The 25,513-nt window shown below is 43.9% G+C and overlaps 1 protein-coding gene across 1 annotated transcript in view; it reads left to right on the top strand.

The window, feature by feature from the left end:
• The window catches only part of LOC311147086 (contactin-associated protein-like 2), a gene marked incomplete at both ends in the record, with an annotated part of 59,180 nt that extends 33,986 nt beyond the window's left edge, over nt 1-25,194 (top strand). Inside the window, 11 exons of the mRNA XM_084183711.1 lie at nt 673-829; nt 5,358-5,485; nt 5,582-5,752; nt 14,666-14,884; nt 15,198-15,434; nt 15,622-15,852; nt 17,852-17,985; nt 18,738-18,831; nt 22,796-23,026; nt 24,577-24,651; nt 24,995-25,194. Of these exons, the coding sequence (XP_084039837.1) occupies nt 673-829; nt 5,358-5,485; nt 5,582-5,752; nt 14,666-14,884; nt 15,198-15,434; nt 15,622-15,852; nt 17,852-17,985; nt 18,738-18,831; nt 22,796-23,026; nt 24,577-24,651; nt 24,995-25,194 (1,877 nt within the window). The remainder of the gene's footprint in view (nt 1-672; nt 830-5,357; nt 5,486-5,581; nt 5,753-14,665; nt 14,885-15,197; nt 15,435-15,621; nt 15,853-17,851; nt 17,986-18,737; nt 18,832-22,795; nt 23,027-24,576; nt 24,652-24,994) is intronic.
• Between the last annotated feature and the right edge of the window lie 319 nt (nt 25,195-25,513).

Genomic DNA, 25,513 nt, shown 5'->3' with positions numbered 1-25,513 from the left:
CAATACTAACCTATAATAAATACAATACCTAACTACGGCTAACTACCTACCTACGATCTAATACATGGTTAAGCAAAAATTAAACGTTGGCTAGCACTACATTAACATTGGAACCAGCTCTCTAGCATTGCTAATCGTTACCAGTAGCTACCCGCTAGCTAGCTAGCCTCGTGCTTCGATACTAACCTACAGTTACCTACGGAAACCTACAATAACAACAATACTAACCTATAATAAATACAATACCTAACTACGGCTAACTACCTACCTACGATCTAATACATGGTTAAGCAAAAAATTAAACGTTGGCTAGCACTACATTAACATTGGAACCAGCTCTCCAGCGTTGCTAATCGTTACCAGTAGCTACCCGCTAGCTAGCTAGCCTCGTGCTTCGATACTAACCTACAATTACCTACGGAAACCTACAATAACAACAATACTAACCTATAATAAATACAATACCTAACTACAGCTAACTACCTACCTACGATCTAATACATGGTTAAGCTTTACTCAACACCATATGAGAAGCTTACCTCCTGCTTACCTCCAGCTAGAGAAAAACACGACCTCTCCCGACAACCTCTCCATCATTCTACATCATGCTAATGTATTGGGTATTTGGTTGTTTTAGTATGTTCTGTGCTGATTCATGCTGTTATTTTGCAGAGGGATCCCCATTCACATGGTGGGTTGGCAGGGCCAATGAGAGGCATTATTACTGGGGTGGTTCAGGACCAGGAATCCAGAAGTGTGCCTGTGGAATCGAGAGGAACTGCACTGACCCCAAGTATTACTGCAACTGTGACGCTGACCAAACGCGGTGGTGAGTGACTCCACTATGAACAACACTAGAGATGAAATGCTACAGTATGGAAACGTAAGCTAGATGTAGCGGGTGATTTGGATGGAGTCAGGTCAAGAGGGTAAATCACAGAGTAAATGGTTTATTCGGCAGATACAGCGGTACGCAGCAATGCGTAAAACACTACAGTGTGGTATAACGGCGCACTGGAGAAAAACAAAACACACGGGTGAATATCCCGGCGATACAATACAATAAAGCTCCACCGAGCTATCATCACCTCTACATGAAAACAATCACACACAAAGACATGGGGGGCAGAGGGAATACTTATATAGGTACTGATGAGGGGATATGAACCAGGTGTGTTTAAAAACAAGACAAAACAAATGGAATGATTAGCTGAGGAGCGGCAGTGGCTGGAAGGCCGGTGACAACGAGTGCCGAAGCCTGCCCGAACAAGGAGAGGAAGCAGCTTCGGAGGAAGTCGTGACAGTACCTCCCTTTGACGCGCAGCTCCAGCAGCACGCAGACACCGGCCTCGGGGATGGCCAGGAGGTCGCGGTGCAGGGCGAGCCGGATGGCGACGGTGGAAATCCCGCAACAGGGAGGAATCGAGGACATCTCTCACCGGGACCCAGCACCGCTCCTCCGGACCGTACCCCTCCCACTCCACGAGGTACTGAAGGCCCCCCACCCGACGCCTTGAATCCAGGATGGAACGGACAGAGTACGCCGGGGCCCCCTCGATGTCCATAGGGGGCGGAGGGACCTCCCGCACCTCAGAATCCTGGAGCGGACCAGCCACCACTGGCCTGAGGAGAGACACGTGAAACGAGGGGTTAATACGGTAATCAGGAGAGAGTAGTAACCTATACGTAACCTCGTTTACTCTCCTCAGGACTTTGAACGGCCCCTCAAACCACGGGCTCAGCATCCGGCAGGGCAGGCGGAGGGGCAGGTTCCGGGTCGAGAGCCAGACCCGATCACCCGGTACAAAGACCGGGGCCTCACGGCGTTGGCGGTCAGCGTTGGCCTTCTGGCGGCACACGGCGCGCTGGAGGTGGACGTGGGCAGCATTCCACGTCTCCTCTGCGCGCCGAAACCAGTCATCCACCGCAGGAGCTTTGGTCTGGCTCTGATGCCACAGTGCCAGAACCGGCTGATAACCTAAAACACATTGAAATGGAGATAGGTTAGTGGAGGAGTGGCGGAGAGAGTTCTGGGCATATTCGGCCCATGGCAAGAACACCGACCACTCCCCCGGCCGTAGGACCGCAGGAACCTACCCACATCCTGATTCACCCATTCCACATGCCCATTGGATTCGGGGTAAAACCCAGAGGTCAGGCTGACCGAGACCCCCAGATGTTCCATGAATGCCTTCCAGACCCTGGACGTAAACTGGGGACCCCGGTCAGACGTGAGTAAACAGGGCTTCCGCAGTTTGCAGGGCCGTGGGGAGACCAGGCAGAGGAAGGAGGCGGCAGGCTTTAGAAAAGCAGTCCACAACGACCAGGATGGTGGTGTTACCCTGAGAGAGGGGAAGATCAGTTAGGAAGTCAATTGATAAGTGGGACCATGACCGTTGTAGAACTGGTAAGGGATGTAACTTACCCGCTGGAAGGTGCCTAGGTGCCTTACTCTGGGCGCACACCGAGCAGGAGGACACATACACCCTCACGTCCTTAGCCAAGGATAGGACAGCGCCTACCCCTACCTCGGACGCATCCACCTCCACTACGAATGACAATGATGGATTGGGATGGGCCAGTACCGGGGCTGAGGTGAACAGAGCCCTCAGGTTACTGAAAGCCCTGTCAGCCTCAGCAGACCAGCGGAGCCGGGACGGCCCACCCTTCAACAGATAAACAAATAGTAATTGGCAAAGCCAATGAAGCGCTGCACCTCCTTCACCGTGGTTGGAGTCGGCCAATTACGCACGGCTGAAATGCGGTCTCCCTCCATCTCCACACCTGAAGTGGTGATGTGGTATCCGAGGAAGGAGACGGACTGTTGGAAGAACAGACACTTTTCTGCCTTGGCATATAGGTCATGCTCCAACAGTCGGCCCAGCACTCTGTGAACCAGGGACACATGCTCGGCGCGAGTAGCGGAATACACCATAATGTCATCGATGTAGACCACCACACCGCGACCAAGCATGTCCCAAAACACCTCGTTCACAAAGGACTGGAAGACTGATGGAGCATTCATCAACCCGTACAGCATCACCAGGTATTCATAATGCCCCGTAGTTGTGCTAAAGACTGTCTTCCACTCGTCCCTTTCCCGGACACGCACCAGGTTGTACACACTCCTGAGATCTAATTTCCAGAAGAAGCGCGCCCCATGCATTGATTCGATAACAGAGTAGATGAGGGGTAGAGGGTAACTGTAGCGAATGGTAGTTTGAATAAGTGTACAATAATCAATGCAAGGGCGCAGACCTCCGTCTTTCTTCTTCACGAAAAAGAAACTCAAGGAGGCGGGCGAAGTGGAGGGACATATGAACCCCTGACGCAGGGACTCGGAGACGTATGTCTCCATAGCCTCCGTTTCAGCCTGCGACAGGGGATATACATGACTCCTGGGAGGCACAGCGTCTAACCGGAGGTTTATCGCGCAATCCCCCGCCCAATGGGGTGGTAATTTGGTCGCCTGCATTTTGGAAAACGTGTGCGCCAAGTCGAGGTATTCGGGGGGAATGCGCACGGTGGAGGTAGTGTCTGGACTTTCCACCGTGGTTGCACCAACAGAAACAGCTAGACACCTACCCTGCCACTCTCGCGACAAATCCCGTGAGAACCCTCTGCAGCCATGAAAAGGTGGGATCGTGTAGTGCTAGCCAGGGAAGGCCCAACACAACAGGGAAATCAGGGTACTCAATAATATAAAAGGTGATTTGCTCCCTATGGGTCTCCTGCATAATCATCGTGACTGGTGCTGTAACCTCCCTAACAAAACCTGACCCTAATGGTCGACTGTCAAGTGCTTTGATGGGCAATGGAATGGGTAGGGGAACCAATGTAATACATAGACTATTAGCTAAAGACCTGTCCATAAAGTTCCCAGCTGCGCCTGAATTGACCAGCGCCTTACACTGGGGAACTACCGTGTGATCAGGGAAGTGGACGTGGATGGTGAAATGCGCAGCAGAGGGCTCTGAATGAGTGTGGGTTTGCGCTACCTGGGGTGCCCTGCCTGCCGCCTCCAGACCCAGAAGAACTCTGACGACAGTGTGTAGCAAAATGTCCTCTCTTTCCACAAGAGTGACCCTGGATCTGTCGTCCTCCGTTCTCCCGGATCGCTGCACCACCCAGCTCCATCGGAACGTGATCCGGGTTGAGGGGGGGTGAAACGGCAGGCCCCTTCCAGGACGTCCTCTCGAAGCCAGCAGGTTCTCCAACCGGATGTCCACCAGTTGGTTGAAGGTCAACGTGGCATACCGGCAGGCTAGCTCCCTTCGGACATCCTCACGCAGACTGCATCGGAAGTGGTCGATGAGGGCCGCTCGTTCCACCCGGACCCTGCCGCTAGAGTTCTAAACTCCAGGGCAAAGTCTTGCGCCGTCCTCGTCCCCTGCCTCAGATGGACAAGATGCTCGCCCGCCTCTCTTCCTTCAGGGGGATGATCGAAGATTGCCCGGAAGAGGCGAGTGAACTCCCCGTTGTCCAACGCGTCTCCTCCTTCACTCCAGACCGTGTTGGCCCACTCCAGGGCTTTCCCCGAGAGGCAGGAGACGAGGGCGGACACCTTCTCCCGATCCAATGGAGCCGGGCTGATGGTGGAAAAATAGAGGTCCAGCTGCAGGAGGAAACCCTGGCAGCGGGCCGCTGTCCCGTCGTATTCCCTCGGTCGAGACAGGTGAATACCTCTGGGCGCTGGGGTGTGGGTGGCTGGATCCGGTCGCTCAGCTGGTTCAATCGCTTCTCCCAAGCTGGCTAACAACTCCAGGTATATAGTCCGCTCCTGCTGACTCCATGATGTTGGGTGTGTGATTCTGTAGCGGGTGATTTGGACAGAGTCAGGCGCAGGAGGGTAAATCACAGAATAAATGGTTTATTTGGCAGATACAGCAGTACGCAGCAATGCGTAAAACACTACAGTGCGGTATAACGGCGCACTGGAGAAAAACAAAAGACACGGGTGAATATCCCTGCGATACAATACAATAAAGCTCCACCGAGCTATCATCACCTCTACATGAATACAATCACACACAAAGACATGGGGGGCAGAGCGAATACTTATACAGGTACTGATGAGGGGATATGAACCAGGTGTGTGTAAAAACAAGTCAAAACAAATGGAATGATGAGATGAGGAGCGGCAGTGGCAAGAAGGCCAGTGACGACGAGTGCCGAAGCCTGCCCGAACAAGGAGAGGAGGCAGCTTCGGAGGAAGTCATGACACTAGATCTAGTTATCCTGAAATGTATCAAGTAATGCATTGTAACATTTTATTTGTGCTACAATCTTATTGTTGTGCCTTTTGTAGTGAAAATATTCCTCTGTATTTCATATAATTTGGTGATTTATTTTTTCAGGAGAGAAGACGCTGGTCTCCTGGTGTATAAAGACCATTTGCCTGTGAGTCAGGTGGTAGTTGGTGACACCAACCGTGCTGGCTCTGAGGCTAAGTTGACTGTGGGTCCACTGCGTTGTCAAGGAGATGGTGAGTTTGTTATCATTTCCAAACCTTAGAATGCCAGTCAGTAATGTAGACAGGAAACACACTGTGAGTTATTCTTGTTTCCTGTCTGTTTCCCAGGTAACTACTGGAACGCAGCATCCTTCAACATGCCGGCATCTTACCTGCACTTCCCTACCTTCCAAGGGGAGACCAGTGCTGACATCTCTTTCTATTTCAAGACTTCCTCCTCGTATGGCGTCTTTCTGGAGAACCTTGGCAACGCTGACTTCATTCGCCTGGAACTAAAAGGTGAGTGTACTACTACTCAGTAACAGGTCGATATACACTACCTGTAGACCTGTATTATGGATGTGTGTGCAGTTCAGTATCAAAGCTCTACCTCCACATCTGCAAAAAAAATTTACCATTACAATATATAATGTATAGATGGAGGGAGTATAAATGCAGTGGTTTTGACAGTGTTAGTGAGGCTCATTCACAGTAGATATCGACCTAGACTTTCCACTAAGACTTTCCTCTAAGTCAAAAAGGATCATGTCTATCTTGCAGCCACAAAACAGGAATCTCTTGTTCCTACTAAAAAACAAACCACCAGCCACTAAGCAAGTGTCACCTGCCATGTTCCCTGAGAGCTACTGTAAAACACCATTCAGTTCTTAGTAAAGCTCCACAGTCAGCTCTTGGGGACTGTAACAAGATGGTAGAATGAATTTTGGGGCACCAGTATGTGTGTGTACTGTAGAGTCAGAGAACATTTTAGAAGACAAACCCTCCCAAGGTACCTCTAGGGCTCTCCATAAAGGCTGCCATTGATCTCATCGATCGCAGGCCATACTTCTGTCATTTTGTCATCAGATATTAAACTTTTGCGCTTTAGAAATGGCTGGAAGTCAGTATTAACTTAAAGTTCACCAGCACAGTGGGAACCCTGTTTGGAAATGGTATTGTTAGATCAAATTGGTTTCCAGTGACATTTAAGCATGATTTTTGAGCTGGTGGGGGAGCAGTTTCCTTCCGCTGGGAAAGATCAATGGTCAGAAATATGTTTGAGCTGCTTCCATCGCCTCAGGCCCCATTTGTTATTGTTTCTGACCCCTTTTCTCTGGCAGGTTTGAAGCTTTACTGATGCCATCTTTTGATGCAATGAGTTGACAGTATTTGAGCAGGGTCCCGTGTAGCTCAGTTGGTAGAGCATGGCGTTTGCAACGCCAGGGTTGTGGGTTCGATTCCCACGGGGGGCCAGTATGAAAAATTTATGCACTCACTAACTGTAAGTCGCTCTGAATAAGAGTGTCTTCTAAATTACTAAAATGTAAAATGTAAATTATTACAGTGATTCAGTTGCTCTGTAGAAACAGTGTCTCTTCTTTGGAGACACAGACAGACAATATTCTGTAAAACATTTCATATTTAATAGTTTCCCCCCATTTTAATATTCACAAGGTACAGTATTAGTCTGCCAAGGGAAATGGATTTACTAAGCCCCTCGTAAGCTTTTGTATTTTAAACACTTTTTCACTCAAAAATGCAGGACTATAGAGTACCTTTATGCATTTGAATTTCTCTTTAGAGATTGTTTTAATGAGACTTGGCCCCCCTCCAAAATGATTCTCTGAGCTTCAGGGGGTTCTCTGCCAGTCCTGCAAGCCGATCATCTGCTCGGAACAGGTGGATCTATGATTGACAGGGCTCCCCTATGTCATCTCCACAGCTTCGGTACATGCTTTGAATGGAGAACAAATGTAATCAGACAGCTCCCTTCAATATAGATCTATTGAGTTGGTTGGGAAATCAAATCAAATAATGATTCTCCCAATGAAAGGTGGTCCAGGATGAGACCTCTGGTTAGTGGAAAGCGCTCAATTACAATCCCTGTGAAATCTCATTACTCGATGGCAACTTGGAGTCTCTATGATTGATGTGGATTAAACAATCAGAGAGGATGTTGAGTGATTACAGACAGGTTGTCGGTATGTGGCGTATCTCTCGGTGGAATTGGACCCAACAGGGGGTATGATGACACTTGTCAGCAGTGTTTCAATAAAGTAAATTATGATTGACAGAGGGGAAAATGAGCGAACTGTGCCGCTGTGAAGGGGAGATCTATCTCACTGCTGGTGCTGGAATATTTGTCTACCATACGCATTTATAAGTGTCATGGTCTGATAGGTACTTGTCAAAAACACATCTAGAAAATTATACATTTTTCAGAGCTATGAATGCAATAGTGTCAGTCTTTCATGTTTCAAATCATCATGATTCCAGCAACAATATATTTCAAAGTGTAAATTGTATGACAGCTTACTTCACATTCATGGGAAAAGTCAATACTGTATGTAAGCAGACCAAGGTTAGTATTTTAAACTAAAACTAATCAATAATAACCAATTTAGTCAACCGAAATCAAATACTGTAATTAACAAACCTGTTTGAAAAACTAAAACTATGCTGAAACTATTATCTTTGACTCCAAAACTAAATAAAATAAAATAAAAACCATCATGAATTATGTTCTGTTTTATACTGAACAAAAATATGAACACAACATGTAAGGTGTTGGTCCCGTGTTTCATGAGTTGAAATAAGAGATCCCAGAAATGTTCCATACGCACAAAAAGCGTATTTCTCTCATATTTTGTGCAAAAATGTGTTTACATCCCTGTTAGTGAGCATTCTCATTTGCCAAAATAATCCATCCACCTGACAGGTGTGGCATATCAAGAAGCTGATTAAACAGCATGATCATTACACAGGTGCACCTTGTACAGGGGACAATAAAAGGCCACTCTAAAATGTGCAGTTTTGTCACACAACACAATGCCACGTGTAATTGGCAGGCTGACTGCAGGTTTTGTCCACCAGAGCTGTTGCCAGAGAATTTAAATATGAATTTCTCTACCATAAGCCACCTCAAACGTCATTTTAGAGAATTTGGCATTACCTCCAACCAGCCTCACAACCGCAGACCACGTGTAACCACGCCAGACCAGACCTCCACATCCGGCTTCTTCACCTGCGAGATCATCTGAGACCAGCAACATGGACAGCTGATGAAACTGTGGGTTTGCACAACCGAAGAATTTCTGCACAAACTGTCAGAAATCGTCTCAGGGAAGCTCGTCTGCGTGCTCGTCGTCCTCACCAGGGTCTTGACCTGACTGCAGTTCGGCGTCGTAACTGACTTCAGTGGGCAAATGCACACCTTCAATGGCTACAGGCACGCTGGAGAAGTGTGCTCTTCACGGATTAATCCCCAGATGGCAGACAGCGTGTATTGTGTTCTGTGGGCGAGCAGTTTGCTGATGTCAACATTGTGAACAGAGTGCCCCATGGTGGCGAGGGGTTTTTGGTATGGGCAGGAATAAGCTACGGACAACGAACACAATTGCATTTTATTGATAGCAATTTGAATGCACAGAGATGCACAAAAGTTAAGAGAAAAAAGCTTTTTATGCGTATAGAATATATATATATATATATATATATATATATATATATATATATATATATATATATATATTATTTCAGCTCTCACTTTACATGTTGCTTTTATATTTTAGTTCAGTGTAAAATCTAGTTGTTGCAAGCCTAAATTAGTTCAGAATAAAAATGTGGCTTATCAAATCACATAATAAGTTATATGGACTCACTCTGTGTGAAATAATAGGGGTTGACATGTTTTTTAAAAGAATACCCCTTCCTCTGTCCCCCATACATACAACATATGTAAGGTCCCTGAGTCAAGCACAGATTCAACAAAGACCAGGGAGCTTTTTGAAAGCCTCATAAAAAAAGGCAGTGATTGGTAGATGGGTAACAATAACAAATGAGACATTGAATATATTTTTAACCATTGTCAAGTTAATAATTATGTTGTGGATGATGTATTAAACCTCCCAGACACATCAAAGAGGCAGTCATCCTTCTGAACTGAGTGGCAGGACAGGAAGGAAACTGCTTAGGGATGTCACCATGCCATAGGTGATTTTAAAACAGCTACAGAGTTCAATGCCTGTGATGGGAGAAATGGATGGATCAACAACATTGTAGTGACTCAATAATGCCCGAAATGACAGTGAAAATAATAATAAAAATATACAGAATAAAAAATATTACAAAACATGCATATATACAGTGGGGAAAAAATGTATTTAGTCAGCCACCAATTGTGCAAGTTCTCCCACTTAAAAAGATGAGAGGCCTGTAATTTTCATCATAGGTACACGTCAACTATGACAGACAAAATGAGAAAAAAAAATCCAGAAAATCACATTGTAGGATTTTTAATGAATTTATTTGCAAATTATGGTGGAAAATAAGTATTTGGTCACCTACAAACAAGCAAGATTTCTGGCTCTCACAGACCTGTAACTTCTTCTTTAAGAGGCTCCTCTGTCCTCCACTTGTTACCTGTATTAATGGCACCTGTTTGAACTTGTTATCAGTATAAAAGACACCTGTCCACAACCTCAAACAGTCACACTGCAAACTCCACTATGGCCAAGACCAAAGAGCTGTCAAAGGACACCAGAAACAAAATTGTAGACCTACACCAGGCTGGGAAGACTGAATCAGCAATAGGTAAGCAGCTTGGTTTGAAAAAATCAACTGTGGGAGCAATTATTAGGAAATGGAAGACATACAAGACCACTGATAATCTCCCTCGATCTGGGGCTCCACGCAAGATCTCACCCTGTGGGGTCAAAATTATCACAAGAACGGTGAGCAAAAATCCCAGAATCACACGGGGGGACCTAGGGAATGACCTGCAGAGAGCTGGGACCAAAGTAACAAAGCCTACCATCAGTAACACACTACGCCGCCAGGGACTCAAATCATGCAGTGCTAGACGTGTCCCCCTGCTTAAGCCAGTACATGTCCAGGCCCGTCTGAAGTTTGCTAGAGTGCATTTGGATGATCCAGAAGAGGATTGGGAGAATGTCATATGGTCAGATGAAACCAAAATATAACTTTTTGGTAAAAACTCAACTCGTCGTGTTTGGAGGACAAAGAATGCTGAGTTGCATCCAAAGAACATCATACCTACTGTGAAGCATGGGGGTGGAAACATCATGCTTTGGGGCTGTTTTTCTGCAAAGGGACCAGGACGACTGATCCGTGTAAAGGAAAGAATGAATGGGGCCATGTATCGTGAGATTTTGAGTGAAAACCTCCTTCCATCAGCAAGGGTATTGAAGATGAAACGTGGCTGGGTCTTTCAGCATGACAATGATCCCAAACACACCGCCCGGGCAACGAAGGAGTGGCTTCGTCAGAAGCATTTCAAGGTCCTGGAGTGGCCTAGCCAGTCTCCAGATCTCAACCCCATAGAAAATCTTTGGAGGGAGTTGAAAGTCCGTGTTGCCCAGCGACAGCCCCAAAACATCACTGCTCTAGAGGAGATCTGCATGGAGGAATGGGCCAAAATACCAGCAACAGTGTGTGAAAACCTTGTGAAGACTTACAGAAAACATTTGACATGTGTCATTGCCAACAAAGGGTATATAACAAAGTATTGAGAAACTTTTGTTGTTGACCAAATACTTATTTTCCACCATAATTTGCAAATAAATTCATAAAAAATCCTACAATGTGATTTTCTGGATTTTTTTTCTTCTAATTTTGTCTGTCATAGTTGACGTGTACCTATGATGAAAATTACAGGCCTCTCTCATCTTTTTAAGTGGGAGAACTTGCACAATTGGTGGCTGACTAAATACTTTTTTCCCCCACTGTATGTATGCAGCAAGGCACTAAAGTAAAACTGCAACAACAAAAAAACATTGCAAAGCATACACTTTTTGGCCTAAATGCAAAGCGTTATGTTTGGGGCAAATCCAACAAAACACATCAGAGTTACTGCCTCCTTATTTTCAAGCATGGTGGTGGCTGCATCATGGTATGGGTATGCTTGACATTGGCAAAGACTGGGGAGTTTTTAAGGATGAAATTAATGTGATGGAGCTAAGCACAGGCAAAATCCTATAGGAAACCTGCTTCAGTCTGCTTTACACCAGACACTGAGAGAGGAATTCACCTTTCAGCAGGACAATAACCTACGAAACAAAGCCAAATCTACACTGGAGTTGCTTACCAAGAAGACAGTGAATGGTCCTGAGTGGCCAAGTTACGTTTTTGACTTAAATCTGCTTGAAAATCTATGGCAAGACTTGAAAATTGCTGTCAAGCCATGATCACCAACATCTTGACAGAGCTTGAAATATGTTGAAAGAATAATGGACAATACAGGTGTATAAAAACTCTTATGAAATTACCCAAGAAGATTCACAGCTGTAATCGCTAACAAAGGTGTTTCTAACATGTATTGACTCAGGGGGGTGAATACTTATCTAATCAAGGTATATTAGTGTTTTATTTTTTATTAACCTTTAAAAAATTGAATTTTTCTTCCACTTTTGACATTACATATTATTTTGTGCAGATCGTTGACAAAAAATGACAGTTAAATCAATTTTAATCCCACTTTGTAACATAATAAAATGTGAAGAAATTCAAAGGAGGTGTAGACTTTGTATAGGCACTTAAATAAATGACTACAAAAATAAATGACTACAAAAATAAATGACTTCAAACATGATACATTATCGGTCATGTAGAGACTCCATGTCTTTCACATGCATATGACAAACAAACCTGACGAGAGCATTGCAACCAACGTCTAATGGGTATAACTTAACGTGTACTGAGTCGTTCAATGAAAGGAGTCTTTTTGCATCCTTTTGATATGTTAAGTATAGATTATACACCAATATTGAATTTTTATATAGACCACATGGATAATTCAATAAATCTGATTTTCAATATGAATAAGCACTTGCTAAAGTGCCCAAATTCACAAGCTTTTCACACACTGTTGCTGGTATTTTGGCCCATTCCTCCATGCAGATCTCCTCTAGAGCAGTGATGTTTTGGGGCTGTCGCTGGGCAACACGGACTTTCAACTCCCTCCAAAGATTTTCTATGGGGTTGAGATCTGGAGACTGGCTAGGCCACTCCAGGACCTTGAAATGCTTCTTACGAAGCCTCTCCTTTGTTGCCCGGGCAGTGTGTTTGGGATCATTGTCATGCCGAAAGACCCAGCCACGTTTCATCTTCAATGCCCTTGCTGATGGAAGGAGGTTTTCACTCAAAATCTCACGATACATGGCCCCATTCATTCTTTCCTTTACACGGATCAGTCGTCCTGGTCCCTTTGCAGAAAAACAGCCCCAAAGCATGATGTTTCCACCCCCATGCTTCACAGTAGGTATGGTGTTCTTTGGATGCAATTCAGCATTCTTTGTCCTCCAAACACGACGAGTTGAGTTTTTACCAAAAAGTTATATTTTGGTTTCATCTGACCATATGACATTCTCCCAATCCTCTTCTGGATCATCCAAATGCACTCTAGCAAACTTCAGACGGACCTGGACATGTACTGGCTTAAGCAGGGGGACACGTCTGTCACTGCAGGATTTGAGTCCCTGGCGGCGTAGTGTGTTACTGATGGTAGGCTTTGTTACTTTGGTCCCAGCTCTCTGCAGGTCATTCACTAGGTCCCCCCGTGTGGTTCTGGGATTTTTGCTCACCGTTCTGGTGATCATTTTGACCCCACGGGGTGAGATCTTGCGTGGAGCCCCAGAACGAGGGAGATTATCAGTGGTCTTGTATGTCTTCCATTTCCTAATAATTGCTCCCACAGTTGATTTCTTCAAACCAAGCTGCTTACCTATTGCAGATTCAGTCTTCCCAGCCTGGTGCAGGTCTACAATTTTGTTTCTGGTGTCATTTGACAGCTCTTTGGTCTTGGCCATAGTGGAGTTTGGAGTGTGACTGTTTGAGGTTGTGGGCAGGTGTCTTTTATACTGATAACAAGTTCAAACAGGTGCCATTAATACAGGTAACGAGTGGAGGACAGAGGAGCCTCTTAAAGAAGGACAGAGGAGCCAGAAATCTTGCTTGTTTGTAGGTGACCAAATACTTATTTTCTACCATAATTTGCAAATAAATTCATTAAAAATCCTACAATGTGATTTTCTGGATATTTTTTCTCAATTTGTCTGTCATAGTTGACGTTTACCTATGATGAAAATTACAGGCCTCTCTCATCTTTTTAAGTGGGAGAACTTGCACAATTGGTGGCTGACTAAATACATTTTTTCCCCACTGTATTGTGGAGCATTGTACGATGTATAGTTTTTGTTTTAAAATAAAATAAAAGAATAAAATAAAAGAATAATGCATAAATTATTTTCATGATTTAATTAAGTTGAATAGTTTTTTTTTTAAACCTCTTGATATGGGAAAACAGGTTTTTTTTAAATGAAGAATGCTAAAATTAGGTGAAATCAACAAAAAATACTCACCATCACAATTTTAAATTATGTCACTGCCAAAGTTTTGTCATGGTGGCCCAAAAAATGATATTCATTGATCAATACATAGTCATTAAAGAAGCCGAATTAGGAACCACTTTGTGTGGACTAGATGTCATAGCCATGCATTTCTGGAATATTGTCAGGCATTACATGCAAATGTATCTATATGTATTTGTAATATATTTTACGTGATGTTAAATATATTGAAATGTTTTTCTTTTCCATATTGGTGATATAAACAAAAACCTTAAACTAAATAAAAACTAGTAAAGTAGATCTGAAAACTAACTGAAACTAAATTGAATTTCAAATTAAAAATCGTGGTCCTCTGTAGCTCAATTGGTAGAGCATGGTGCTTGTAACGCCAGGGTAGTGGGTTCGATCCCCGGGACCACCCATACGTAAAAATGAATGCACACATGACTGTAAGTCGCTTTGGATAAAAGCGTCAGCTAAATGGCATATTATTATATTATTATTATATTATAAATAAAAACGAATATAAAAACACAAAACTATAATAACCTTGAAGTGGACGTTCAGTTTCCCTAAAAATGCTTGTTAGCTTTTCAACCACTCCTAAACAGACGAAGGTCTCTCAAATCTCCTGTACGTATAGCCCCAGCCTAATTTTTGTTTCAAAAACTACCTCCTTGACAGATTTACACCTCCTAATTCAGCTGTTTCTCACCGAAAGCGTACTTATCCCCACTGGTTCATAAGGCAGAGACAAGACCTCTCCACTTCTGAAGATCCAAAGCCTGTTTGGCAGCCTCACCCAAAACCTTATCTGATGCCTTGCCCTCTTTCCTCTCCTGCCCAGCTGCCACGGTGGTGTCCTTTTCCTTTGATGTGGGCAACGGTCTGGTGGAGCTGAGTGTGAGGTCATCCACTCCTCTAAATGATGACCAGTGGCACAGGGTGGTGGCTGAGCGCAACGTGAAGGAGGCTGTGCTGCAGCTGGATGGGCAGTACAAGGAGGTTCGCCCTGCGCCCCCACAGGGTCACACTCGCCTGGAGCTTTACAGCCAACTCTATGTGGGTAAGACATCCTTCCTACCTGCCTCCCACCACATAGGGTAATGATGATCAGGTTTATATGTCTATGTTTGTAAGACAACTGGTGCTCAGCTCGTGGTGTTTGGACCTGACTTATATAGGCCCACACAGTTTACACATTACACACAGCAACAATGTCAAAAGCATTAGGATATCAAGTCAACAACTAACAAGTAAAAAAAACTTGAGTTGACCAGTTTTTTTTATCAGAAGTGTACTTTGGTTTATAACAACAAAGCAGTTGTTGTAAACCAAAATGTCTAATAAGACTTTTTGTTTTAAACGTTATCCTTCAGGTGCATCGGGTGGCCAGAGAGGCTTCCTAGGATGTATCCGTTCCTTGAAGATGAATGGTGTGACCCTTGACCTGGAGGAGAGGGCAAAGGTCACCCCGGGGGTGAAGCCTGGCTGCTCTGGCCACTGCACCAGCTATGGGCAGCACTGCAGAAACGGTGGCCAGTGCATGGAAAAATACAACGGTTACTCATGCGACTGCACCTTGACTGCGTATGACGGGCCCTTCTGCACTGAAGGTAAAATACAGTGACAGTCATGTGAGAGAATGGTAACTCTAAATGTGTCCGTTTTATTTCAACTTCACACTGTTACAACTTTAACTTTACCATGTGCTTTAGAGTGGCTAATATAGATTCGCTTGTCAGTTTCTTAAACGTCTGCTGATGTTTTGTATTTCTGCCTTGTGTCTCCTGTGTGTATCAGACGTGGGCGGCTACTTCGAGAGCGGAACACTAGTTCGTTACGACTTCCTTCCCAAGGGCGGCCTTCCAGCCATCAGGGATGTGAAGAGCCTGTCTCCCCTACTGCCCACAGAGGGCAACCTGACCCAGGAGGAGCTGGGGTTCAGCTTCAGCACCTCCAACGCCCCCAGCATCCTGGTGTACATCAGCTCCAGGACCCAGGACTACCTGGCTGTGGTGCTCAGACACAATGGTAAGAGGGAAAATGCTCAAAGGGTTTAAAATGCTTGAGAGAATGTGAGAGCAACCCTGGCCATCCGTTTAAAGGGCTTGAAACGCTTGGACGATGAAGTTAATGGTTTAGTCAGCAAAGAACCGCGGAATGTACTGTACATTAGCTCAATAGCTAATTAAATGGTGCAACACACAGGTTGGGCATGGTCCGAGACAGATGCATGAATAACTGAAACAGCAGAAAGAGAGAGTGATGGTCAATTTAGTATTTTTGCAATGTAAAGCTTAATTTAAAATACAGTGAGGGAAAAAAGTATTTGATCCCCTGCTGATTTTGTACGTTTGCCCACTGACAAAGACATGATCAGTCTATAATTTTAATGGTAGGTTTATTTGAACAGTGAGAGACAGAATAACAACAAAAAAATCCAGAAAAATGCATGTCAAAAATGTTATAAATTGATTTGCATTTTAATGAGGGAAATAAGTATTTGACCCCTCTGAAAAACATGACTTAGTACTTGGTGGCAAAACCCTTGTTGCCTTTCACAGAGGTCAGACATTTCTTGTAGTTGGCCACCAGGTTTGCACACATCTCAGGAGGGATTTTGTCCCACTCCTCTTTGCAGATCTTCTTCAAGTCATTAAGGTTTTGAGCCTGACGTTTGGCAACTCGAACCTTCAGCTCCCTCCACAGATTTTCTATGAGATTAAGGTCTGGAGACTGGCTAGGCCACTCCAGGACCTTAATATGCTTCTTCTTGAGCCACTCCTTTGTTGCCTTGGCCGTGTGTTTTGGGTCAATGTCATTCTGGAATACCCATCCACGACCCATTTTCAATGCCCTGGCTGAGGGAAGGAGGTTCTCACCCAAGATTTGACGGTACATGGCCCCGTCCATCGTCCCTTTGATGCGGTGAAGTTGTCCTGTCCCCTTAGCAGAAAAACACCCCTAAAGCATAATGTTTCCACCTCCATGTTTGACGGTGGGGATGGTGTTCTTGGGGTCATAGGCAGCATTCCTCCTCCTCCAAACACGGCGAGTTGAGTTGATGCCAAAGAGCTCGATTTTTGTCTCATCTGACCACAACACTTTCACCCAGTTCTCCTCTGAATCATTCAGATGTTCATTGGCAAACTTCAGACGGGCCTGTATATGTGCTTTCTTGAGCAGGGGGACCTTGCGGGCGCTGCAGGATTTCAGTCCTTCACAGCGTAGTGTGTTACCAATTGTTTTCTTGGTGACTATGGTCCCAGCTGCCTTGAGATCATTGACAAGATCCTCCCGTGTAGTTCTGGGTTGATTCCTGATCATTGAAACTCCACGAGGTGGGATCTTGCATGGAGCCCCAGGCCGAGGGAGATTGACAGTTCTTTTGTGTTTCTTCCATTTACGAATAATCGCACCAACTGTTGTCACCTTCTCACCAAGCTGCTTGGCGATGGTCTTGTAGCCCATTCCAGCCTTGTGTAGGTCTACAATCTTGTCCCTGACATCCTTGGAGAGCTCTTTGGTCTTGGCCATGGTGGAGAGTTTGGAATCTGATTGATTGATTGCTTCTGTGGACAGGTGTCTTTTATACAGGTAACCAGCTGAGATTAGGAGCACTCCCTTTAAGAGTGTGCTCCTAATCTCAGCTCGTTACCTGTATAAAAGACACCTGGGAGCCAGAAATCTTTCTGATCGAGAGGGGGTCAAATACTTATTTCCCTCATTAAAATGCAAATCAATTTATAACATTTTTGACATGCATTTTTCTGGATTTCTTTGTTGTTATTCTGTCTCTCACTGTTCAAATAAACCTACCATTAAAATTATAGACTGATCATTTCTTTGTCAGTGGGCAAACGTACAAAATCAGCAGGGGATCAAATACTTTTTTCCCTCACTGTACAATTGCCACTTGAGTTTGATACTCTAACCATGTTACAAAGCCTGTGAGATAATGGGCGGACAACCATATGAATAAGATTAAGACACATTAGGACTGACTGGCCATTCCATCTCCCTCTGTCAGGGACACTCCAGATCCGCTACAGCCTGGGAGGCCTGAGGGAGCCGTTCACCATCGACCTGGACCACCGCAACATGGCCAACGGGCAGCCCCACCACATCAACATCTCCAGGCAGGAGAGGAACATACGGCTGCAGGTGATAATAATGATGACGTTGCATTATCTATCTATGGAGCACTTTTCAGCTGCAGTTCCAGTATGATCCTAGGGGGATCTATCACACAGTGGGAGTCATGAAATTCAACAAAATATGGATTTTCTTTTCCCTCTCAGACTACATTAGGCTGCAGGTAAAAATCATAACAATGATGTAGCTTTATCATTTTCATCAAGCAGTTGAAAGGTAGGACTCTAATGCTCCGCTTGAGTCCCAGGGAGGGCACCACTCTCAGTGAGAGATTTGATGATGTCATTCAATCCAACAGTCCTCTCAGACTAAATTAGGCTGTTTGATAGGTACATAGACTATAGATATAGCACTTTTCATAAAGCAGTTCAAAGGTAGAACTCTAGTGCTCTGCTATCTGGAAGGGAGGACACCATTCTCAGTGAGAGGGATTTGCTGATGCCATTAAATCCAACAGAAGACATATTTGTTCTGTGTCCTCTCAGACTGCATTAGGCTCTTTGCAACACACCTGACCCACCTTTCCTGTGCAAATGGTTTATAGTGCATTATGCTTTTTAGCACTTTTTTTTTCTGTTTGTTTATCTGATTTCGCTAATGCACGATAAGCTGCTAGCATCAGCTAGGATTTCCAGGAATATGCTGTTTCAAATTCACCACTAGGGAGTAGTAATTAACAATAATAAAAATGCTGGCTGTTGGGTTTATAACTGACTGCAATATATCATGATTCATGACCATATCATTATGTTATTTTCCAGTTGGACCATTACCCCCCAGTCAGCTACACTCTACCTGATGGCTCTGACACCCAGTTCAACCTGGTCAAAACTATATTCCTGGGGAAAGTATTTGGTAAGTGCAGATATAATCCATGTATTACTACTGGAGTGTAAATATAAGGAATGCTGTCTATCATGCATGGAATCATTTACATTACATTTACATTTACGTCATTTAGCAGACGCTCTTATCCAGAGCGACTTACAAATTGGTGCATTCACCCTATAGCCAGTGGGAATCAATGTATTATTTACACGGAAGTCAGAGTTACTTGCATTGATCTCTTTGAATTTGGCCCTAAGTGATTTTAGGACTTTGGTTCTGTGTGTTTCTGATAAAACACAAAACCAGAATTATTGTTGCCAATCCATGGCTGAGTGATTCTTGTTTAGTACTGGTTTAGTCTAGGTGTATTAATATATGGAAAGAGGGCATCAATATAGCTGGTAATGGTGATGTTGCCTTGACAGAAAAATCGTGCTTTCTTGATATAAAGACATGTACATCCATTTTAGTGCCCAAATTGAGCAATGTTACAATAGGCCTTGTCCAGGCCTTTCCTTTGTCTTTGTCTGACTGACAGTGGCGACCCGTCATTCAGGGCAGGGGAGGCATGTTATTTTGGCATTAATAAGTGTCACATATCAGATTTACATTAGAAGTGCCCATGTAAGAAGGCTCAAGGTCATTTGCCACAGATAAAATGACGTCAAATCATGTTATATCTACCGTAGCTTTGATTGGACTGATCATGTCAACATCATACTTTCAAAATCTTAGCTAGCAAGCTAGAGAAGCAGTCATCATCATGAATTACGTCAACAATCTACTGGCAAATCCTTTTCAATCCTTGTCATATGAAGATAAATTATAGATAAAACGTATCGGTGCTCATCGGCCATTGGACATAAACATTACACAACAAGTTGGAAATCGCAAATTCAACAATGAGTGGTTTGGAACGAATCAGTTGCTAACTGCAAGCCTTGCAAAGCAATCACTATTTTTCTTCCTTGTCTGCTATTCGGTGGAGAGGGTGTGTGGTCCAAGTCTGGGTTTAAAGGTACTTTTCCAAGCTTAAAAGGATAAACATTCTCACGCAACACCATGGGCCAGAAAAGGTTGAATACATTGGCCATGCTGTCAACCCAGCATAACTTCTGCCGCGTTCAAGACAACTGGGAGCTCCAACTGGGAAAATACGTTTTGAACGGTCATCCAACTCAGAATTCCAAGTCGGGAACTCAGGCCTCTTTCTAGAGCTCTGACCTAAAGATCACTGACGTCATGATTCAACCTTGTTTTTTTACGAGTTCCCAGTTGTCGTGAAAGCACCATAAATCCAGAGAATGCCAGACTTTGATGACAAAGTTTCATGACACAATTTGCCCACAAGAAGGACCGCCGCGCCACCTTCCTGTTCAAGTGAGCACAGCACAACAACGGGGAGGCCAAAAATTTATTGTATGCTGCTGCATAAATGATGTAATATGACAGGGAGATATGTAGCTAAGAAAGTAATACTAAGTTTATGTTGTGTAGTAAGCTGTTAGTAACCCATGTGCCTCACCCTAATAATTTGGTCCCTTTCCCCCTCATAACTTAGCCAACTGTTCTGACTTGGTGGTGCACATGTAGCCTATAGCCTGTTTTAGAGAAATTTAATAATTGAATATTGTAAGAGCTTTCATTGTCTGCTTATATGCCCCCTTTATTTATCCTACAGTTCCAACTTGGTGTACAGGGAGAATACTGTAAGAACGGCCCATGTTCTGAATTCTGTCGTTGTACATTTCAAAAGTGCTGAACAAATAGTTATATTGACTACGTCCATCTCAGCTCGCTCATTAATGTCTTAATCAAAATTACGGATTGCCTTTTATCCGCTCGTCATCCCCTTATTCCGTAGTTTGTACATCTCAATTGTCAGTAGAAACCACATTTGTTTAAGCAAGTCAGCCATATCAGCTATGTTTTTTTAAAAGGCAGTAAATTAACTGTTTCGCTGCCAGACAAGGCTCTCCTGATAGCCAGGTGTAGCAGTGGTAATGATTCACTCCATGGTGCTGAAAAGAAAGCTCTGCTGTTGGGACAGCTTTATGTATGCCCTAACAGTTTGCGGGCACCATTTGGCACCGTTATATAGTGCAATTAATGTATTGTTTAGTGTAGTGTTGTGTTGTGTAGTGGCTTTGATGGCATGCATAAAAAATAAAAATAAAAGAGTTTGCCCCTGCTAGATGTACATGCTAAAATCGCCACTGCTGACTGATATAGTACACCTACACAATTCAGATAAACGCAATGTAAAAAAGTCTGGATCATAGGGCCATCAGGAACCATACCACTGCAGCACACAACATGTCAGTATAGAGGAGGGGTAGAATAGAAAACAGAATCAAGTGATGTGCGCATGGCATGGTGTGTTTGATTTCCGCTAAGGGAGGGAGCAGCACCGTGATAGCAGGAGTCAGACACCAGTACACTGGTCCTGTTCTGAGAACAGTAGAATGCCCCATTGTGTCTGGCTGGTAAAACCTTACAACTTCCCAGAGTGCTTTGCTGATGCACTCGATTAATAAATTAACAACAATCTCTGACATCATCCTCAGGGAGGGAGGGAGCACAATCCCCATCCTGTAATCCTTTACTCACATCCAGGTTTTCTCCGAGCCGCCTCCGTCTGTGAATGTATCCATGACATCATCTTGGATCTCCATGGTTTCCCTGCCTGGTCTGGCTGTAAGGAAGAGAAGAGAAGGAAGGGAAAGGAGCTGGGCTGAATCACTTAGTGTGCATTCACATTCAGAGCTCGCTGACTAACCAAGGCTGCAGGCACATAGACACCCTGGCAGATTTACAGATAGGCTGACAGACAGACAGGTATACACACAGGAAGACAGATAGACAGAGAGATAGACGTATTGGCAGGAAGATAAACAGACTACTAGCAGGCAGGAAGGCAGATACAGAGTCAAATGTATCTGGTGACAGACAGACATACAGACAGACAGACATACAGGCAGACAGACAAGCAACTCTCATAGACAGGCATACAGCGGGCAGTGGTAGCACTGTAGAAGGCAAGGACTTGTGCTCTGGATAGAGGGGCTGCACCGTGGGGGCAGACTCAGAGTTAGCGCTACTACATTCAGGGAGGACAACAGGGAAACCAGGTAATACTCTTCTGTATTTGAGGTGGCATAGTGTTTTCAACAACCTACCTGTAACTACACTGTAAATATGTAGGTATTGGGGACACTTATCGTAAACCTTGACCTTGTTGCAACTCTTTGTTTGATTATTTATATTTTTCGTCATTTCCTTTTCATGCAAAGTAGGCGGTTTGGCCGGGGTAGGCCGTCATTGTAAATAAGAATTTGTTCTTAACTGACTTGCCTACTTAAATAAAGGATAAATACAAATAAAAAAGGCCTATGTTGTTTTTAACAAACATTGTCACTGTAGCTCTCTGACTGGCCTAAGATGGTGAATTCTTTTTCTGTAGATGTTGCGATGTGTTTTCTGAAAAGTAAAGATCATGCATGGCCTAATGTTCCAAACAGGATGTGTTTGTCTTTTCAACCTGGGGGCATATGAAACATCCTTCTTACATATAACTGTGAAATTACTCTTCTTTATCTGCCTTGTAGAATAACATATTGCAATAGAATTGGATACTTTGGAATATAACATATCTGCAGTAGAAGTCTCTACAGTAGTTGCCTGTCTGTAATGTAAGGGGAAGCTAGGGACAGGGAATACAGTATCACCAACCAGAGACTAGGTTCCCGTGAACATAAATCAAACTGGGGAGGCTAACAGTATTGCAATGTGTTGAGTAGTAGTGCATCATGGTTGTAGACCAGTATTAAGTGGTCAGGCAGTATCAGTCAGCAGCTCTACACAAGCAGAAGATGATGAAGCGCAACTGTATATTTCACACAAGACAGGTTGACAGGAATACCATGAGGAAGAACTCCTATCTAATCTAGAAGTGCTGTAATGTTTTTTATTTTGTATTTGTTTTAATCAGAAACTGGCCAGATTGACCCGGTTCTCATAGAGAAGTACAACACCCCAGGGTTCGTGGGCTGTCTGTCCAGAGTTCAGTTCAACAACATCGCCCCTCTGAAGGCAGCACTGAGGTCTGGCATCGTCGCCCCGGTGACCACCGAGGGCATTCTAGTGGAGTCCAACTGTGGGGCGTCTCCTCTCACCATCTCACCCATGGCTGCTGCCAACGACCCCTGGCACATGGACTCAGGTACAGTAAATCACTGTGTCTCAATCTATCCCCTTTGATTGTCCAACCAATGGAACTATTTATTCATATCATGGGATTTTATTCTATTCTATTCTATTGAATTATTTTGTTTTTTTATTTACGTCTTGATACCATCAATACTGCGTTTTTAAAGTAGTCCTTTACAGTAGATAGATTGTCAGTGGTCAACTAGCAGCACCAGCGGTCCACTCAGTCCTCCAAAGAGATTTGACATTTAATTAAAACTTCAAGCCATGATATTTAATAGTGGTATTTTTCTTCTCCAGCTATTGAACCATTTAAACCCATGTGCTGTGCTGTTTAGCTCCTGTGGATAGGTCTACAGGATGGTTATCACTGGGTCAGTGTATTGATCCTGGGTGTGTTCTCTGGACACAAAGGAATGAGCTTTCCAGATACATGAGATATATTGCTGCCCACCCACTCACCCTCTCTTCTCTTAATCTCTCCATTACTGGAAACACAAGATCTATCTCATGCCTACTCTGGGAATGGTCTGCTCTGTACAAGGGTATGAAATGTTATCCCTCAGGGACTCTAAGTGACTATGTTGTATGTTTAACCTATGGAGGCATATAAGGTTTCAATAGGTCAGATAAATTGTTTTAGTGGTACTGCTTTAGTAAGGATTAATATAAACCATTTCAGTTGTCCCACAGCTAGGCCTAATGGGAGTAGTAGGTTGATATTTTCACTTATAGATTGTTACACTACTGATATTGTATGAAAACAAATATGTATGCACTCACTAACTGTAAGTCGCTCTGGATAAGAGCGTCTGCTAAATGACTAAAATGTAAATGTAAATATTCTGACTTTTACTAAGAGAGCTTTGGATGAAAAACATGAGAATAATCTTTTTATCATTTGATCTGAGCCTTGCATAGTGCTCCAAAGGCAACAGATCAGCCTTTGTAAGCTCCCTGTGAGAGGCATCTGTGATCCCTGCTCCACTGTGTGTGTGTGTGTGTGTGTGTGTGTGTGTGTGTGTGTGTGTGTGTGTGTGTGTGTGTGTGTGTGTGTGTGTGTGTGTGTGTGTGTGTGTGTGTGTGTGTGTGTGTGTGTGTGTGTGTGTGTGTGTGTGTGTGTGTGTGTGTGTGTGTGTGTGTGTGTGTGTGTGTGTGTGTGTGTGTGTGTGTGTGGTGTGTGTGTGTGGTGTGTGTGTGTGTGTGTATTCTGGGGGCGGTGATATGTGATGAGGGATTTACACAGATTCTGCAGAATCCATTCAAATGGACTAGAGTGCCACAGAGATGCCAGATGAAAAGAGCAGACTGCTCTTCTCGACTCTTAGCCCACTCCTAGCCTACTTCCCCCCCTGACTCACACACTGTGCATATACTGCATGCTATATTTATCGCCTGTCCTGTTTTTTTAAATAATCAGATGCCAAAGTGTGCCAGTTTACAATTTACATATTCTGTCTCTGTAAAAAATGTGTGACAGCATTTACATTTTTTGAGCATTGTTTGATTATTTTGTGGTTTAGATATTTTGTGGTTGAGATCTGTTTTTGTTTACTTTTTCAGCTGGTGCTGTATTCCCATTCAACGAGGAAAGAGTTAGCCGGGATGGAGTTGATCGGAACGCTGCAATTATTGGAGGTGAATAGGGGCAGTAATCAACTCACCTACTATACTGGGTTGTTGATGTTTTTAATGGTCAAATCAAATCAAATCAAATTGTATTTGTCACATGCGCCGAATACAACAGGTGTAGACCTTACCGTGAAATGCTTACTTACAAGCCCTTATCAAAGTGTATTTGTCACGTGCACAGAGGATACAGCAGGTGCAAACAGTGCAGTGAAATGCTTACTTGCAAGCTCTTCCTCAACAATGCAGTATTCAATATATAAAAAAGGAAAATAAATAGAAAAGTGTCAAATCCAGTAATTTTCAAAAGAACACGGTGTCATGTACCTCATAATGTCCTTTGTACTTGCAGGTATCATTGCTGTGGTCATCTTCACCATCCTCTGCACCCTGGTGTTCTTTATTCGCCATATGTTCCGTCACAAGGGCTCCTACCACACCAATGAGGCCAAAGGGGCGGAGTCTGCGGACTGTGCCGATGCAGCCATCATTGTCAATGACCCAGCCTTCACAGAAACCATTGATGAGAGCAAGAAGGAATGGTTCATTTAATCGGACATTCACATTTTGGTACTGGTCAGAGGTGTGCCCATTGCTCTTCGCACTTCGCTGTGTGAGGGCAAGGCTTTGATGATGATGATGATGATGATGATGATGATGATGATGATGATGAATCATGTGTAAATGGGTGATAGGAAGATATCCCCATGGACTAGATGTGTGCATTGGCTGGCTTGTCTATAATGTATTTACATTGAGTGAGGAGTTGGAGGAGTTTTGTCAACATGATATCAGTCATTCTCATGGAGCCATTATTACAACTACTGCATCACCTGGACTGAGAATGAAAAAAAAAACGATATTACTTTTT

The sequence above is a fragment of the Coregonus lavaretus genome, assembly GCF_964263955.1.
Source record: "Coregonus lavaretus genome assembly, chromosome: 19".
NCBI lineage: Eukaryota > Metazoa > Chordata > Actinopteri > Salmoniformes > Salmonidae > Coregonus > Coregonus lavaretus.
The sequence above is the reverse complement of the archived record's forward strand: the minus strand, read 5'-3'. Positions and strand labels throughout refer to the sequence as shown.